The 16,928-nt window shown below is 56.8% G+C and overlaps 2 protein-coding genes across 10 annotated transcripts in view; both read right to left on the bottom strand.

Annotated features, from left to right (window-relative positions):
• Positions 1-4,245, bottom strand: part of PDPK1 (3-phosphoinositide dependent protein kinase 1) — a 79,347-nt gene extending 75,102 nt beyond the window's left edge. The window contains exon 1 of one of the 3 annotated variants that reach the window (XM_035022021.1): positions 4,109-4,245. Coding sequence is in view for 1 of the 3 variants with exons in the window: in XM_035022018.1 (XP_034877909.1) it covers positions 1,510-1,533 (24 nt within the window). In the remaining 2 variants the exon portion in view is untranslated. Of the gene's footprint in view, positions 1-1,509; positions 1,647-4,108 lie in introns of those variants that run through there. The other 2 variants (XM_035022018.1, XM_035022019.1) reach the window with 2 other exon arrangements.
• Positions 4,246-5,091: 846 nt separating this feature from the next.
• Positions 5,092-16,928, bottom strand: part of AMDHD2 (amidohydrolase domain containing 2) — a 16,843-nt gene continuing 5,006 nt past the window's right edge. Inside the window, exons 4-12 of one of the 7 annotated variants that reach the window (XM_035022014.1) lie at positions 14,276-14,330; positions 13,896-14,108; positions 13,725-13,813; positions 13,499-13,643; positions 13,318-13,425; positions 13,064-13,132; positions 11,993-12,094; positions 7,304-7,362; positions 5,092-6,220 (exon numbers count right to left, since the gene is read on the bottom strand). In XM_035022014.1, the coding sequence (XP_034877905.1) occupies positions 7,352-7,362; positions 11,993-12,094; positions 13,064-13,132; positions 13,318-13,425; positions 13,499-13,643; positions 13,725-13,813; positions 13,896-14,108; positions 14,276-14,330 (792 nt within the window). In that variant the 3' untranslated portion in view covers positions 5,092-6,220; positions 7,304-7,351. Of the gene's footprint in view, positions 6,221-7,303; positions 7,363-11,232; positions 11,548-11,992; positions 12,095-13,063; positions 13,156-13,317; positions 13,426-13,498; positions 13,644-13,724; positions 13,814-13,895; positions 14,109-14,275; positions 14,331-16,928 lie in introns of those variants that run through there. The other 6 variants (XM_035022013.1, XR_004682261.1, XM_035022015.1 and 3 more) reach the window with 6 other exon arrangements.

Raw genomic sequence — 16,928 nt, 5'->3', positions numbered from 1 at the left:
TGTCTCTCTGTCAAATAAATAAATAAATAAAATCTTTAGAAAAAAAAGAAAACTCCAGATGTCCAATGCCCATCGTGTGGAACAACCAAGACCACGAGGAAATATGCTCTTTGCCTCTTGTCATGACCTCCACCAAAGTACACACCTTGCACTGCAACAGCACCGCTGTATGAAAGTTCATTTTACACACTTCCATGATTGTCATCACCCCCGGCCTCCACTGAGGCTCGCCAAGAAGCCCAATTCGTGTTTTTGCCTGTTAGCCCAGACACCCCAGGGTACAGCCACATGTTGCAACAGTCAAAGACGGCCCCTTCGCCTTTCACCATTTTCTCAACTGAACAGGTCCTCCTCTTAAGACTCTGGATCATCACCCATCTCTACAGTGTTCTTAGCCTGAAGTCCATGGATGAGCTGCAGAAGGTTCAAGAACCTGCTAAAGTAATTACAAAATGTGGGGTAATTCAGTGTTTTTCTCAGGAGAGGATTTATACCTTCCACCAGATTCTCAAAAGGATTCAAGACTCCCCAAAAGGCTTAAGAACCGCTACTACAAAGCTGTATGCTGAAAAACAGGAGTCAGGTAAGTTTCCTGGATCTTCATTCACTTAAGTGATTTTGATTTGCCTTTTGAACCAAATTTTGCAAGCTGTGATGACATGCTTCCATCACCCACTTTCATAGTCGCGCCCAAGGTATAAATCCTGAAACCACCTTCGCGACTTCAAAACTCAAACACAGGGAAAAACATCAAAACACCAAGGATACTTTTAGCAACAGAGAAAAAAACATAGAAACACTAACGATACTTTTAAGCAAAACATTTCACCCAACAAGTGCTTTCCTTTTTCTTTTCCCCTGCAATCCCTCCTCGCTGTCACGATCACTCTCCCCTCGGTAGCAGGTTCAAGCTCGACCTCCCTGGGGCTTCCCACACTTGAAACCACTGCTGGAGAAGAGCCCCAAGGCAGGAAAAGCACCCAATGCCGCTCCGCCGGGCCGGGAAAGGAGTCTACCAAATTCCACCCTAACCGTGAATTTGGGGGGAGCCTGGAGCATCAGGTGCTCTGAGCAAGAACTCGTCCCTCCCGCTTCGCTGCGGCAGAGGCACTGGGACCCCGTTCCAGGTGAAGGCCCAGGGCGGTTCCTTCGCAGACGGAATGAAAGGTAACCCCGGAGGCTCAGCTCCAGGCCGCGGCGCGCCGAAAACAAACTTTCCGAGCACTTCCACCGCGACAAGCCAGTGACACCTCGCCGGCCTCCCCCGCCCTCCGCGCGTCTGTCAGCGCCCCCGCCGGGCAGGCGCCCGGCGCGCCAGGGCCCGGCCTCCCCGCGACGGCCGAGAGGCGCCCTCACGAAGCCCGCGGTCCCCGGCCCGGCCCCCCGGCCGCAGGTGAGGCGCCGCCCGGCCCTGGGGACGCGGGGCCGCCCCGCCTCGCCGGGCCCTAGCGGCCGCCGCGCTTGCCTGGGTGACGGGCCAGCGCGCCCGGGCGGCCGGCGCGCACTCACCAGCTGGCTGGTGGTCCTGGCCATGGGCCCCGCGTCGGCGCGGGCGCCTCCCCCGCAGCGCTGCGCGGCTCGGCGCCTCCTCAACGTCCTCCTCCCCGCGGCGGAGCCCCAGCAATGGCCGCCCTCATCCTGCGCCCGCCCCGCCGCCCGCCGCCCCCGGCTCCGCCCCGCCCCCGCGCGACGCCGGGCGGGACTTCCGCCGCGCCGCCGCCGCCGCCCGCGCCCATTGGCCGCGCCCGCCGTCCCTCCGCCGCGGCTCGGCCGGCCTAGCCGGCGCCCCCGAGCCGCATTTCCGGGTTGGGGCCCGGCGGGCGGGAGCGGCCCGGCCCCGCCTCAGAGGGGGGGCGGCCCGCGCGAACCAATCTCGGGGCCGCAAGGCGGGGCCGGGAGGGAGACGCGGGGATGGGGGGAGCTGTCATCCCTGGCGCCCACGGGGGAAACTGAGGCTCGCAGGGGCGCCGAGCTGGCCAAGGTCACGCCCGAGGCAGCGGCGGGGCTGGGCTCCCACGCGTGGCTGGGATCGGGAGCCGGGCTCCGCGCAAACGACAGACGCAACTTCGCTGCTTACGAAACTGACCAGTGTTCACGGACGGAAATTTGGGCTATAAAATCCAATTGATAAGGCAGAAAACAATCCCATGGCATCACTGCTAATAGTCGCAGGGACACGTGCAGAACTTTCTTCTTTGCCTGTGGTTTTGTGGATTTTTTTGTAGTCGTTACTGTTGATGAGATGTTGAATTTTCTTGTAGTTGTTAATGATGAGGTGTTATTGTTGGTTTTTGTGCTTGTGGTAAAATAGACATAAAATTTACTACCTTAACCATTTTATCATCTGCCATGTGCACAGCTGAGTGGCATTAAATGCATTCACACTGTTGTGTTATGACCATGCTGTTTTAAACAAAATCACAATCATCTTTGTTACCTCAAAGTTGCATACTTTTAAATAACCTTTTTTTTTCTATTTCCAAAAGAAATATATTTATTTTGAAAAATAACTATTTAGACCATACAGAGAATAATTAGATAAACGAATCCATAAGCCCACTAACTAGTTAATTCTTGAATAGCAGTGATAGCTGCTAACATTGACCCAACTCTTACTCCTTTTTCTTTTCTTTTCTTTTTTTTTTGTTTAGCACTTATTCTTACTAAAGAACTTTCATGCCTATGGGTACCTGGGTGGCTCAGTCAGTTAAGCGTCTGCCTTCAGCTCAGGTCATGATCCCAGGGTCCCAGCTCCCTGCTCAGAGGGGAGGATGCTTCTCTCTCTCTCCCTTTGCTGCTCCCCCTGCTTGTGCTCTCTGTCTCTCAAATAAATAAAATCTTTTTTAAAAAATAAAGAATTTTCATGCCTGATGTCTAAGTAAGCATCCCTGCTAGTGTGGCCCCTGTTTTTGAAAGGGTGAGGAAGCTGAGGCACAGTACAGTTCTATAACTTGCCCTGGGTCTCACAGTGCCAGAACCAGAATCTTGATACCCATATGCCAGAGGCTATGCTTTGACCATTAGGCTCTACAGCCTCTGTTTGTCCAAGCTTCCAGTGTTCTGTACATGGATGCACCTTACAGAACAGTCAAAATGGTAAATATAACTCCTATTCCCCAAAAGGGCTTATGCGGTTTGGATACTTTTTTCACTTAGCAATGCATCATCCAGTATCCTGTACAGTTCTGCTGACATCTGACCGCCATCTTCCCCGGTGGTGAGGGCTGCGGAGGACTCCACTGGAGGCAGCCTATAGCTTACAGATCCACGTAGGACACCTTTATTTATTTCCTTAGGATAAATTCTCAGCAGATGGAACTGCTGGGCCAAAGTACAGGGATCCCTCTCGGGACTTTAGATACAGGCTGAAAATTGCCAATTGGTTACCCCACTCCGGACACTAACCCTCAGTGAACACAAAGACAAGGTCAAGGTAGATACCAGCTCTTACCACCATGCCAAGCCACACTCAACACTTGGTAACACTGAGAACGTTATTCTACGTCATAATCCTTAATACAGATTAAAAGCACATCTGATTTTGCCCACAACAGCCCTACGAGCAGGAGGTTAACTGTGACCATCTCCCTCTTTCACATGAGAGAACTGAGGCTTTGGTGCCCTGCCTACTCTCAGTCATATATTAGGTCACAGAGCACAGAACTCAAAACCACCCCTGACCAACAGCAGGGCCCTGCTCTTGGCACTGCACCCAACTGCCTCCCAACAAACCCTTCTTTTGTGTTTATTGTAGCCCTCACAAAGTAATGACAACTTGTCCTCAGAGAACGCTAACCATTTTTTAAAGATTTATCCTACTTCTCATCACAACCCTAGGAGATACTTAGTATTTATTACCATCTTACATGTGAAATTTGCCAGACCATACACTAAACGCAATTGCGTATAAATACATAGATCTAGAGTCTAAAAAAAAATATGTACACACAAACATGAAGAGTGACCTTTCTCAGAAAGTTACTAATGGATGTGCTCCACCAAATGATGGAGGAAACCAAGAAAGAAGAAGACAGGAGATCCAGGAAACAGGAAGGAACAAAACACACAGGAAAGTGAGGAAGGCAAGTCCCAGGATTTGTCCACTCACCGAGTATGGATTCAGTCTCCCCTCCGTGCCAGGCACCGTGCTAGACGTTGACAATTCCCTGGCGAGCAAAACACAAAAATCTCTGCCCTCATGAAACTCCGATGCCACAGGCGGGAGGCAGGGTGGGGGAGACAAATGAATAAGCAAATCTTCCCGGATGTTAGAAGGCAGTTAGTGCTATGGGGAAGAAAGAAAATCAGTGGGGCCTCAGGAGTGCCTGGGGGAAAGGTGCAATTTTAAAATTTTAAATGGATAATGAGGAGAAATCCCAGGATAAGAACAAGGAGCACACAGACCCAAGGGAAGCAGGCTTCGGAGGGCTCCAGAAAGAAGCTGAAAATGATAGATCCTCTCATGGCTTTCGCCACATAAAAAAACTGAATTAAGAAGCGACAGAGAGACAAGAAAACTCCAGAGGAAGAGCCCTATCAGGAAGGAAGCAAAATCACCGTTTACCAGGCGCCTCACTCTTCGCAGCTGTGAGGGATATTTACAGTCATAATACAGGTGCACGGATTCAACCAGTAATCATCACCCTTTACCTCAGAAGGACCCAGAGAGGAGAGGGGGCATGAGACAGCTGAATCCTCACCTCTTCTAACAGACAGGCACTAGATAATGGCTGTAAGTGATGAGTCCAGACATAAAGTGGGAGAATATTCGTTAGAAAGATAGACATACACAGCAAAAAGAACATTTAAACCAGTAGTAAGTGGGATGTGAGGAGGGGGGAGAGGTGAGGCACCGGCTGCTGTCCTGCATTACAAGCCTTTTTATTTCTATTTTATTCTTTATTTTTATTTATTTATATGAGAGAGAAAGGGGGGGGTGCACACAAGCAGAGGGAGAGGGAGAAGCAGGCTCCCCGCTGAGCCAGGAGCCCGATGCGGGGCTCGATCCCAGGACCCTGGGATCATGACCTGAGCCGAAGGCAGACGCTTAACGACTGAGCCACCCAGGCGCCCCTACAAGCCTTTTTACAACTATCTGGCTTCTTAAACATTGATGCAAATAAAAATTAATAAAGTGGGTGTATCTTCTTTCCGGAGATTCTAAGAAGCTCTCACTCACGAAGGTAAAACTGCGCAAGAATGTTCGTGACGGCGTAACTTTAACCTGAAGCAAATAATAAAAGAGAAAAAGAAAAAAAAGAACCAAAATATTTATCAACAAGAGAATAGTAAAATAAATTATGGTACGTTCATCCTGGAGAATTCGATGCAGCTACTGGAAAGAAGAGGGTAAAGGTCTAACGGAGAGTGAAGGTAAAGAGGCAAGTCACAGAATATGAACCAAACTGAAGTCTTCAGCTTTTCTTTTTTTTCTTTTTTCAGAGTCACTTACACCAAAGCAAGGCTGTGTAGTTCTTCGGGAATTCAAAGACCAACAGGGAGGGGGAAAAACCGAGAGGGAGAAGTCCTCGGGGAATCCTACAGCCCCCTGGAGCAGCAGGTGGGGCAGGCATCCTCTGTGGCCTCAGGGGAAGGTGTGAGGGGAGAGGGGCAGGCTGGAGGCCTGCGGAAAGCCGCTGAGCAGGCAGCGGGGGCAGGGCAGGGAGCAGCCTCGGAAAGAGGAACAAGAACAGTACTCAGTTCTCATGGGGCCTCGATGGCAGCCATTGTGCAAGCCAAAAGCCAGGCCAGGCCACCCCTCTCACCTAGCGAGAGGCAGGGCACCCCTGCCATGGGTCAGGTCCGGCTGCAGATCCTGGGACAGCAAGCAGGAGGGGACATGGACTCACCTGGCCCCGCACAGTTCACGGGCACTCTGGCTGGACGAAGAAGAGGGACAGCCCCTGGCTCTTATCTCTCCTTTCCCTGCCCAGTGCCTCTGTCGCTGGCCAAGAATGCGATGCTTGGCTTGACATTGTGAGGTCATGTTCCACCCGAGGAGGGACAGGAGGATGATAACCATGCTAGGAGAGGCTGAAAGGCTGCCGTATATACACAGCCTGCGTGGGGGCGGTCAGCGCTGTGCTCCACATGGCCTGTGGCATTTCACCCGTGCGTCACTTACTGCTCTTAAGTGCGGTGGCCCAAGGGAGGGAACCCAGCTTCACAGGCGATGGGACTTGCCCAGCATCACACAGCTAATGTGTTAGCCACCCAGGCCCTGTAACAAATTATCCCCCAACTCAGAGACCTCAAGCAAGAAACATTTACGATCTCATGGTTTCTGTGGGTCAGGAAGCCAGGAGCAGCTTGGCCGCGGTGGTTCCTGCTCAGGGTCTCTCAGGAATTCGCAGTCGAGAGAGTAGGGAAAGCTGAGCCATCTAAAGGCTTGACTTGCGGTGGGGAGGGGCACCCTGGGGGCTCCAGGGGGCTAAGCATCCAACTTTTTTTTTTTACATTTTTTTTTTAAAGATTTTAGTTATTTATTTGAGAGAGTGAGAGAACATAAGAGGTGGTGAGGGTCGGAGGGAGAAGGAGACTTCCCGCTGAGGAGGGAGCCTGACACGGGACTCCATCCCAGGACCCTGGGATCATGACGTGAGCTGAAGGCAGATGTTTAACCTACTGAGCCACCCAGGCGCCCCAATAAGTAAATCTTAAAAAAAAAAAAAAAGAGAGAGAGAGTTGCCAAAGCCAATAATTTCCAAGCCACCTGGAAAAATATCTTCTCATATAAATTGTGCTACATGGAAAAAAATATTTTAACTAGACTGGGAGACAGGAAACAGAAAGTTGCATCAAATCTCAGGTGAGGGGCGCCTGTGTGGCTCAGTCGGTTAAGCATCTGCCTTCGGCTCAGGTCATGATCCCAGGGTCCTGGGATCGAGTCCCGCATCGGGCTCCCTGCTCTGCGGGGAGCCTGCTTCTCCCTCTGCCTCTGCCTTTCTCTTTCTCTCATGAATAAAAAAAAAACAAAACTCAGGTGAGTAACCTTCCCTCCCTAAGTCTCAACTTCCCCAGCTGTAAAATGGGCTGATTCCAAAAATTGGTCAAAATCCCAAAGACTGAAAACATCCAGTGTTGATAAGCATGTAGTGAAAGGAGCACCTTCGTACCCTGATGATAGGGATGTAGTATCTCCTTTAGACCCAGGCAGTAGGGAGCCGTGGCCCAGGCCCCTCTCTCTGGATGAGGAGGCAGGCAGAATAACAGCTCCACCAGAAATGACCATGTCCTGTTCACCCAACCTGTGAACATGTTACATCACATAGAAAGGAAGGATGATGGTTGTCAATAAGCTGACCTTAAAAGAGGCAGATTATCCAGGATCATCCAGCTCGGCCCAATATAATCACAAGAGTCCTTAAAAGATAGAAGAGAAAGAGTCAGAGCCCGAATGAGGCAACGTGAACAGCACGACTGGCCAGCACTGGCTTCGGCAAATACAAGAAACCACGAGACCACCAGTGTGGGCAGCATCTGGAAGCTGGGAACAGAAGGACCCCCCCCCCCCCCCCGCCACCTCTAGGGAGAACAAAGCTCTGCCACCACTTTGATTTCAGCCCCGAGACCGATTTCTCACTCCCACCTCCAGAGCTATAAAATAAATGTGTGTTCTTTTGAACCCCTAATTTGTGGTAATTTGTTACAGGAACACGAGAAAACGAATACACGCAAACCCAGAACCCAAAGGGCGTAAAGGAGCGCCTACACCGGGTCTCCTCCCGCCTCCTAGACACGCTTGGGCATCTGGGGCCCCAGAGCTCCCTGCCCATCACTCCATGGTCCCTCCTCCTCGGGGCTGGGGTTTGGCGGGGGGAGAAACCCGACTGGTCCACGCTGGGATCTGGTTAACGTTATGAAACATCCATCTTCGAGAACACTGGGGACCTTGTTCAAGTACAGAGACATTTCCACGTGTCCCCACCCAGGCAGCTTTCCGTTTCAGGCTGCTTAACTAAAAAATAGTTACTAGCAGAGCAGTATCAAAAGTACAATTCCAGTTTATGAAACAAACCAAGACATAAACCTAGAACAAGGTATGTTGGATCACGTTGGAAGGAGCACACCAAGCTCTTAATGGTGCGGGAGTGGGAGGCAGGCAAGACTCAGGGCCATCGCTCCGGGCACCGGGCTGCCTGGGGACGACAGGGGGCGAAGGGGGTGCCGCAGGGGCTAAGTGGAACCGCCCTTTGCCCACCCTCCCGGTGCCACACCCCCTACTGTACCCAGCCGCTCCCGCACCCCCGACCCTGCACACGCTCGGAGCTGGGGCGAGACTGGGAAAGGCAGTGAAAGGGGGCCGGCGGGGAACCCACACCCTACTCCCCAACGCCAACGAGGGCGGGGCGGTGAGAGGAGGCTTGGGGCGCAGGGGATTCACAGGGCGGCGATAGGGAGGGAGGGGAGCGGTGGGGCGGGAAGGCGCGCAGAGAGGCAGGCGGGCGGACCGGGGCGCAGTGGGGTCCGCAGCGCGCGGGGGGCACGAGGCCCCCGGTTCCCCTGCACCCGCCGGAGCCGAGGCCGGATCCGTCCCTTAATCCGGGACAGGGTAAGAGGCGGACGCGACCCCCAGCCACTCGGCCGCGGCGCGTCGCTGCGCACGACAATCCTCATTGGCCCCGGCACGAGCCCGTCCCCCAGGGAGGAGCCCCTCCAGCAGCAAGCCGTAGCCCCGTGCGCCGCAGCTCTTACTGTATCTCTGGGTCCGCGTGGACCCGGCGCCTGAGCCGCAGGCCGGGCCCGCGGCGGACAGGCTCGGGCCAGAGTCACCGTGCACCGCGGTTGATACCGTCTCCCCCTCCACCCCACCCCCAAGCCGGCTTCTCCGGTCTGGACCACCCAGATCCTCCGGGACCCGTCAACCCGACTAGGAGACCGAGACTTCGTAAGGGACGCCTCAGCGCCTGGATTCGAACCCGCGTGCACTCGGCGCAGTCGTGGGCCCTCAAGTGGACCCCTCCGCAGCTCCCAAGCACTGCCGCCAGGGGGCCCTCGTCCCACTCCGCAGAGTCACGACGCTCCGGCCCCGGCACCGGGTCCTAGCACCACCGGGTCCCCTGGTCCTTCCACTCACGTACAACACAGAGCAAGCCACGAAGGTGCGGGCTGCACGCCAGGTCACCCCCCCGAGGATCCCACCCCAGCTTTCCCACCTCAGTGAAAATGTCACCCCCACCCACCAGTGACTCAGGCACACCCCTCGCAGCCTACTCTACACCAACACTAGAGCATGCCTGTCCCCCGCTTCACCTGTCTCCAGCCCCACTGCCACCCTACAGTCAGCCCCTCAGAGTCTCCTTGCTGGGGGGTCTAACAAAACGGCAGCACATCTTGTTTAAAACCCTGCAGCCTCAGAATCAGAAGTGGAGTGGTCGGTGCCAGGCTGGAGGGGATGGGGGGACAGGGACAGTACCTAGAGGGAACAGAACTTCTCCTGGGGTGGTGAAGTTCTGCGGATGACAGTGGTGATGGCTGCACCCCTTTCCAGCGAAGAGTGCCGCGGGATCTTCGTGGGGTAGTTTCCCCTTGCCTAGAGTGCTTTTCCCAACCTGCACAGGTGCCTCACCCCTGCTGACCCCGAGTTCAACTAGCACTTCCCAGATTCTCCACCCAGAGAGGCAGCGTGGTGACAGGTTTAAGGGAGGGCCCCCGGTAGGGCGGCCAGGACAAATCCTAGCTCTGGTGCTCCCCAGCTCTGGAATCAGGTGCCCGCTTCCCCATCTGAGAATGGGGGTGACAAACAGGAAACTCCTTTAGATTTTTGGCAGAAAAGAATGGGTTCACGCTGGTAATGCACTTAGGCCTAGCACCAAACAAGGCAAGTGCCCACCACTCAGCTTTGAATGTGTTTTGGAGACATTCCTCTGCTCCCTCCAACCAGGGTGGAGCAGGTGGCTGTCTTCCAGGAACTGCTCTGCTCTGTCACCTGCTGGGCCTAGAAGTCCCTGCACCCCATGGGCATGTGGCCTGAGACCCAGTCCCCTGGTACCCCTGCAGGTGGCCTTTCCTGAGTCTTGCCTTATGGTCCCGGTTCTCCCCAGGCTGTTCACCCACAAACACAGCCAGAACCCGTGGCCCATTTTTGTCACTTTGGGCCTGGAGATGTTTCCTGTAGTGTGCTCTGTGGCAGAGGCAAGGGGAAGGGTGGCCAAGCCACACCACGGCGTCCTGGGACACTCGCCTTCAACCTCCTATTCCAAGGACTACAGCCATGAGAAAGGGTGGAGGTGCTGCCCAGGACACGATGAGGGAGAAAGTCAACCCCAAATCTGGGGCTACACCAACCCCTGCCATCCGACTCCCATGTCACGGCTGTCCTCAGGACCTGCACGGCTCCTCAGAGCCCACCTGCCCCACAGCTATCCTTCTCAGAGAACCCAACAGCCCACGCTCCCAACGTGGGGACCCCGCTGCCAGGACGGAGGGGACATGGAAGGCTGCGGGATGACACTAACGGGAAAATAGTTGCAGGGCTCAGAACACTGGTGACCCCCAAGCTGCCCACCAGCACCAGGCAGGGTCACCTCCAGCTGTGCAAACACCAGGGTGCAAGGGGGATCATCGTGCCCACCTGGGAGTAGGGTCAGGAGAAGGGGTTGTTCAGAAAAAACACCCCAGGAAGTGGAGCCTTGATTATCCCAAGGGCTCAAAGAAGTAGGGCTGCGGGCTGGGCGAGAGCAGTGGCCAGGGTCAGCTCAGGGGCCCCTGGCCACTGCTTCCTGCACTCACAGCCAGGCGAGCTGGGGTCCTGAGGCCAGCGCGGATGCCCCCTGAAGGCTGGGGAGGAGCACCCGGCACTATGGCCCTGGCCCCCCACTCTGCCTACCCAACTCAAGGGTGCAGAGTGAGCCCCTGGGACATCCTCATGCAGTAGCCCTCCAAACCCTCTGCGCTGCCCACCCGAGGCCCCTCCTACACCCAGCTCCTCCAGCCCCAGCTAACTTGCCTGCACAGCCAGTTCTCTCCTTGTTTAAAATCGCAAGAAGTACCCTTTCCCCTCGGTCCCCTGACACATGAACTTCTGAAGCTATCTGCACTCTGTCCCCAAGCCCCTTCCGGTCCACTTCCCAACCTACAGCCCAGGACTTCCCCACCCACCCTCCAATCATTTCCAACCAGCACCTCTGCCTGTGGGTCTGCAGGCCTCAGACACATCTGTGCCACAGACAGGGGCCTCCAGAGAGCTGGGATGAGCCAGAATCCAGCCACTCCCACTCCCAATCCACCCCCCCCCCCACCACCCAGACAGCCACCGAGGTGACGGCGCCCTGCTTTGAAGCAACACTCGGAGACCAGACAAGTCCCTGCTGGGCGCGTGTTTATCCAGCTGCCTCCTGAGCGGAGGCCTCCACCTGGGGCAGGGCGCCCACTCGCTCCCTGGAGACCAGCTCCTCCACGACTCAGCCCTGACCGCGTCCAGCTAAGGCTGGGTATCCTTTCCGGCTGTGGTCCTTGGTCACTGCCTGGCCTCCTCCGCCTGCCACACCAACTCGCCCGAGATGTAGGTGGCCCGCACGTGGAGAGAGTCATCGAGCACCACGAAGTCTGGGTCAGAGGCGGGTGGTGAGGTGGCGGCAGGGGTGGGTGGGTGGGCCCACCGCCACCCCAACCCCCAGCCAGCTTCCAGGAGCTTCATCACCCCTAAGAGAAGCTCTGTTCCCCTCCCCACCCCTGCCCAGGAGCTGGTGGGGAAACTGAAGCCTGCAACATGATTTGGGCAGGGCACCCCAACCCATCACAGGCTGGCCAAAGTCCTGGAGCCAGTATTCCTGGCAGTAGGGTACAAGGGACAAAGGCCCCGGCAGCTCCTCAGCCGGCCTTGTTTCATACACCAGAAAGCCGGGCCTGATTGGAAAATGGGCCCGGGCTGAGGTTGGTGGTGGGCAAGGCCACCTGGGCATAGGGAAGATTCCACCTGCCCTGGAACTGTCCCAAGTCCCCGGGAGCTCCCAAGTCTTCAGTGGCCTGGGCGCCCACATCAGGCCCTGACCTGCATCGGCCCCGAAGTCCAGGGTGCCCTTGTGCTTCTCCAGCCCCAGCAGCTGAGCGGGGTGCAGGGACGCAGCCTCCAGGGCCAACTCCACACTGCAGCCTGCTCAGGGGACATAACTGGGTAACAATCCCCCATCCCAGCTCAGCCAGCAGCCCCTCCCCCACCCCACAGCCCCAAGCTCCAAGGCCTAGGAACTGGGGAGGGGAGACATCCCAGGCCTTTGCAGCAGGGAGACAAGGCTCCACCTCCCCCCCACCCCCAATCTGAGGACACTGCTGGGGACCCTTTTCCTGCTCTCTCACCCATCCCAGATTGGCAGGCCTCCCATCCTCACAGACACTGGACCCAAAGGCCTGCAGGCCCCTCCTCCTTCAGCGTCCCAGGTAGAGCAACCCCACAAAGAAGCAGTAGCCTGAGCCATTGATGAAGCCACCTGGTCTTGCCTTTCTATTCCTGCTACCCCTCGAGAGATCACACAACTAAACCCCATTCTTTCTGTTCCCCATATCACCCCCCCCCAGCTGCCAGGCCAAAGCCATTTCCCGCCTCCTGGCTTGTCTCCCTGCTGCTCTAAACAGCACGCTGAGCCCCAATGCCCTCAGGTGACACCCCAGCCCCAGGGCACTATGAAGAATCCCACAGGGCCTGGCCAACCACAGCCTCTGCCAGACACCCCTTCCCACCTCACCAACAACAGGCCCAGCCCCTTAAGAAGCCTGGAGCATAGCTCTGACCCCCACCTCATCTCCCTAGCTCTGGACCCATGAAGTTCTGCGAGCCCACAGGGTCCAAGACCAAGGCCCTTGCTGCGGGTAAGGTGCAGTCCATTCCCCTCGCGGGTGCCATGGCTTCACTTCCATCACCCCGGGTCCTAGTCTGCCAGGAGCTCCCTGCAGGGGGACCTCAGCCACATTCCTGGTGCTTGTCCCCTGGGAACTCCGCCAGACAAAGGATGTAGGTACGAGACTCTCCATGCTTCCCTCCCACCTCTCCCAGACGTAGCCTCTACCCTCTGTGCACGCGCGCACACACATGTGCACACATACCCCCCACGCCAGCCGCACTGACCTGTGGCCTGCAGGAAGTGCCGGACACACACGTCCATCGGGGCTATGCTGCCACTCAGCGTCTTGGTGCCTTCAGAGCAGAGAGGGCAGGCTCTGGGGGACCAGAGGCCACCAGGCACGTGGTGGGGGGTGGGCAGTGGGCTGGGGGGGGGGGGGACAGCAGGCTGGTGGGGAACACCCAGATTCCTGCATCCCATAAGAGGCCGAGGGGCCGTTCTTGTGGAGGCAGTTGGCGGGGACGAGAGGATCGCTCACCTGCCACATAGGCTGTCAGCCCATCTACCTCCACCTCCTGCTGCCCCAGTGTGTGACGGCCGTTGCCCAAGCCCAGGGCAGGAACGGCGTCGGTGACCAACACCAGCCCTGCGGGAGGAAGGGACCTTAGACCTACCCTGCGGTGGCCTCCCCGCTGCCCCTGGTCTGCCCTGCCACTCACCCTGGGGATGGGCCCGGTGGGCAATGCGCAGGGCAGCAGGGTTGGTGTGCGTGCCATCAGCGATCATCCCGTAGAAGATGTGGCGGCCTGGTGGCAGCCGGTCACTAGTCAGGAGCCCCACGATCCCTGGGTCACGGTGGTGGAACTGGGCAGGGTTAGGAGGGAGCAGCTGAGCGATGGCAGGAGCCCTTGCGCCCGCCCGCGGGACTTGGGGGGGGTTACTCACAGGCAGCATGGCATTGAAGAGGTGGGTGATGAAGGTGGCCCCACACTGCACAGCTTCCTCCGCGGCCTGCAGGTCGGCCACCGAGTGTCCTGCATGGGGGACCTGGAATCAAACTACGCACCCAGCCCAGTACCCCCATGAGGGCCCAACCCTGGGGGCAGCCCCCCTCACCTAGGGACACACAGATGCCACGGGCCGCCAGAGCCCGTATCACCTCTCGGCTCCGGCCCAGCTCGGGGGCCAGCGTCACGATGCGGACGTTGTCCAGGGGCCCGTAGGTGGCCAGCACATCGTGGAAGGCGTTGGCCTCAAAGGAGCGCAGGTGGGCTTCGGGGTGTGCACCTCGCTTCTCCCGGCTGATGAATGGGCCCTCCAGGTGCACCCCTGGGAGGAGGGGAGTGGATGGCTCCAGCACGCCTCCTGCCCTGCAGCCCCCACCCTGGCCCCTGTCACCTGCCCGACCTCCCTCCCCAGTTGGAGGGGGAGGGGCTGCCAACAGGTCCCCAAGGAGCCTCCCAGGGTGGGGGCAGGGAGAGGGGTCAGCCACTCACCGAGGACCCCTGCCCCATGGGGACCACCACTCTTCACAGGGATCTGAGGAAGGACCTGGGGGGAACCAGCTGTTAAAGCCCTGCCCCCTACGGCCCAGTGCCCAGAGGTCACAGCCCAGCCAACATCAGAGATCAGCCCCCGATGGCCTTCCCTCAGGTATTAGAAGGGAGTCAAAGGCCCCCAAACGTGGTCAGGGAAAGCACAGCACTGGGAACCATGAGGACGTGGAGGAGCCGTGGGGGATGCACGGCCAGCTGCCTGCAAGGACCAGGACAGGAGGAAAGAGCTCTTGCGCAGAGGGCAGGCACATGGACAGAAGGCAACCCCACTGCCCTGGCCTGTCCGGGTGGCCCCAGTCCAGGCAGCAGCTGGGACACAGTGGGTGGCATGCTCAGAGGGTCTGGACCTGGAGAGGCTGACCAGCCCGGCCTCTTGGGCTGCAGGAACAGAAGCAAGGCCAGAAGCAAGAGGAGGGCGTGCACTCCAGGCAGAGCGAGTGCAGAAGCAGGGGCTCAGTGGCCAGAGAGCTCGGTGCAGACGGGGCTGGGGGCTCGGGCATCAACGGCATGGCCACACCGTGCCTGAGCTCAACACCATCAGGAAGGTCACTTGTGCATAACAGGCGCTCATGTGACCCATCTCGGAAGCAGATAGGCAGGCAGGCATCCTAGCCCACACCTCCCTCAGGAAGGAACATGGAGAAGGGAGTGGACGGGGAGCCCTGCGGGACAGCAGAGTCCATGGGCTGAGCTGCTGGACGAACACGCCAGCCTGCAGAGCTCCCCCGCCCCAGACAACATAAAGGGATTCAGAGGCGGCTGAAACCTCGTGTGACGCGCAAGACGGGAGAAGAGCAGAACCATCCGGGGAGGCTGAGGAGCGACGCTGGGCAGACGCGGGCAGGCGCACATGGGGGACACGGCCAGCACAAAGATGCTGTGCTGCAGGCCTTGGCCATGCCTGGTGGCTTGAGAAGTAGGGGGACCACAACCGACATGTCATTGAAGAGCAGCAGCGTCCCCACATGGGCCCGGCAAGCACCTGGAGAAGTAAACCAGGAGGTCTCCAGGAGAGAGGTGGGTCGAGGCGCACACACCCAGCAATTAAGTGGAAGTTTATGCTCTTGACATATTCAGCATGAAGCCAGTGAGGCCTGTTCTCGCTGAGCACGGACCTCGACTACGGGTGCCCCCAGGAAGCCCTCACAGGCTTGGGGCTCCCAGCAGCCTGCTGGTGCCTATCTCAAACAGAGCTGATAACCGAAGCTCAGCAGCAGCTCGGGGAAGACTCCAAGGACACACGGGACAGAGGGGGCAGGGCCGGTGGGCACAGGAGGACACGTAAGGAGAGGTCTTGCACCCATGAGACAAGAACGGAGCATCAGCAGGATACATTCTGAGAAAGAAAGCAAGCTCTTCCAAGTTAAAGCTACATGAGCGGTGAAGCAAAAAACCCAAGAGAAGAACCGCAGGATAACAACGGAGAAAACAGCAAGAAAGCAGAATCAGAGGAAGAATTAGAGAATCCATCCAGGAGGCCCAGCAGCGGAATGATGGCTTCCAGAAGGAGACTACAGAGAAACACAGTAGAAAATCACGAAGAACTTATTCAAGACAAGCACCGAAAACCAGACTTGAGACAGCTAGGCCGTGCTGCAGACCAGCACTACCGATGACCTCCCCCCAGGCCCCACCCATGTCCCCCTCAGGTTTCAGAACCCAGGGCCAAAAGGAAGGTTCCACAAGCCTCCAGAGGGAAGAAATCAGTCACGCACAAAGTACCAGAGGTCGGGTGGCTTCTGACTTCTCAGCAGCAACCCTGGCAGTTAAAAGACAACACAGCGATGCCTTTAAAATTCTAGAGCAAAGTCACTTCTAACATAGAACTGGAACCCAAGGGGCGCCTGGGTGGCTCAGATGGTTAAGTGTCTGCCTTCAGCTCAGGACATGATCCCAGGATCCTGAGATCAAGCCCCGAATCGGGATCCCGGCTCAGCAGGGAGTCTGCTTCTCCCCCTCCCTCTGCTTCTCCCCCTGCTCATGTGCTCTATCTCTGTGTCTCGAATAAATAAATAAAAATCTGGGACGCCTGGGTGCCTCAGATGGTTGGGCATCTGCCTTCGGCTCAGGTCATGATCCCAGGGTCCTGGGATCGGGCCCCACATCGGGCTCTGTGCTCAGCGGGGAGCCTGCTTTTCCCTCTCCCTCTGCCTGCCTGTCTGCCTACTTGTGATCTCTGTCAAACAAATAAATAAAATCTTTAAAAAATAAATAAAAATAAATAAAAAATAAAAATTAAAAAAATCTTAAAAAAAAAAAAAGAACTAGAACTCAATAAAGAGAGCAAAAACAGGGGTACCTGGGTGGCTCAGTTGGTTAAGCGTCGGACTCTTGATTTCGGCCCAGATCATGGTCTTGAGATCGTGAGATGGGGCCCCATGTCGGGCTCCACGCTCAGCGGGGAGTCTGCTTGGGGTTCTTTCCCTCTCCCTCACTTGCTCTCTAAAATAAATAAATCTTGGGGCTCCGGGGTGGCTCAGTCATTAAGCGTCTGCCTTCGGCTCAGGTCATGATCCCAGGGTCCTGGGATCGAGCCCCGCATTAGCCTCCCTGCTCGGTGGGAAGCCTGCTTCTCCCTCTCCCACTCCCCCTG

Source organism: Mirounga leonina, unplaced genomic scaffold (genome assembly GCF_011800145.1).
Source record: "Mirounga leonina isolate KUSES-001 unplaced genomic scaffold, KU_Mleo_1.0 Mir_175, whole genome shotgun sequence".
Taxonomy (NCBI): domain Eukaryota; kingdom Metazoa; phylum Chordata; class Mammalia; order Carnivora; family Phocidae; genus Mirounga; species Mirounga leonina.
The sequence above is the reverse complement of the archived record's forward strand: the minus strand, read 5'-3'. Positions and strand labels throughout refer to the sequence as shown.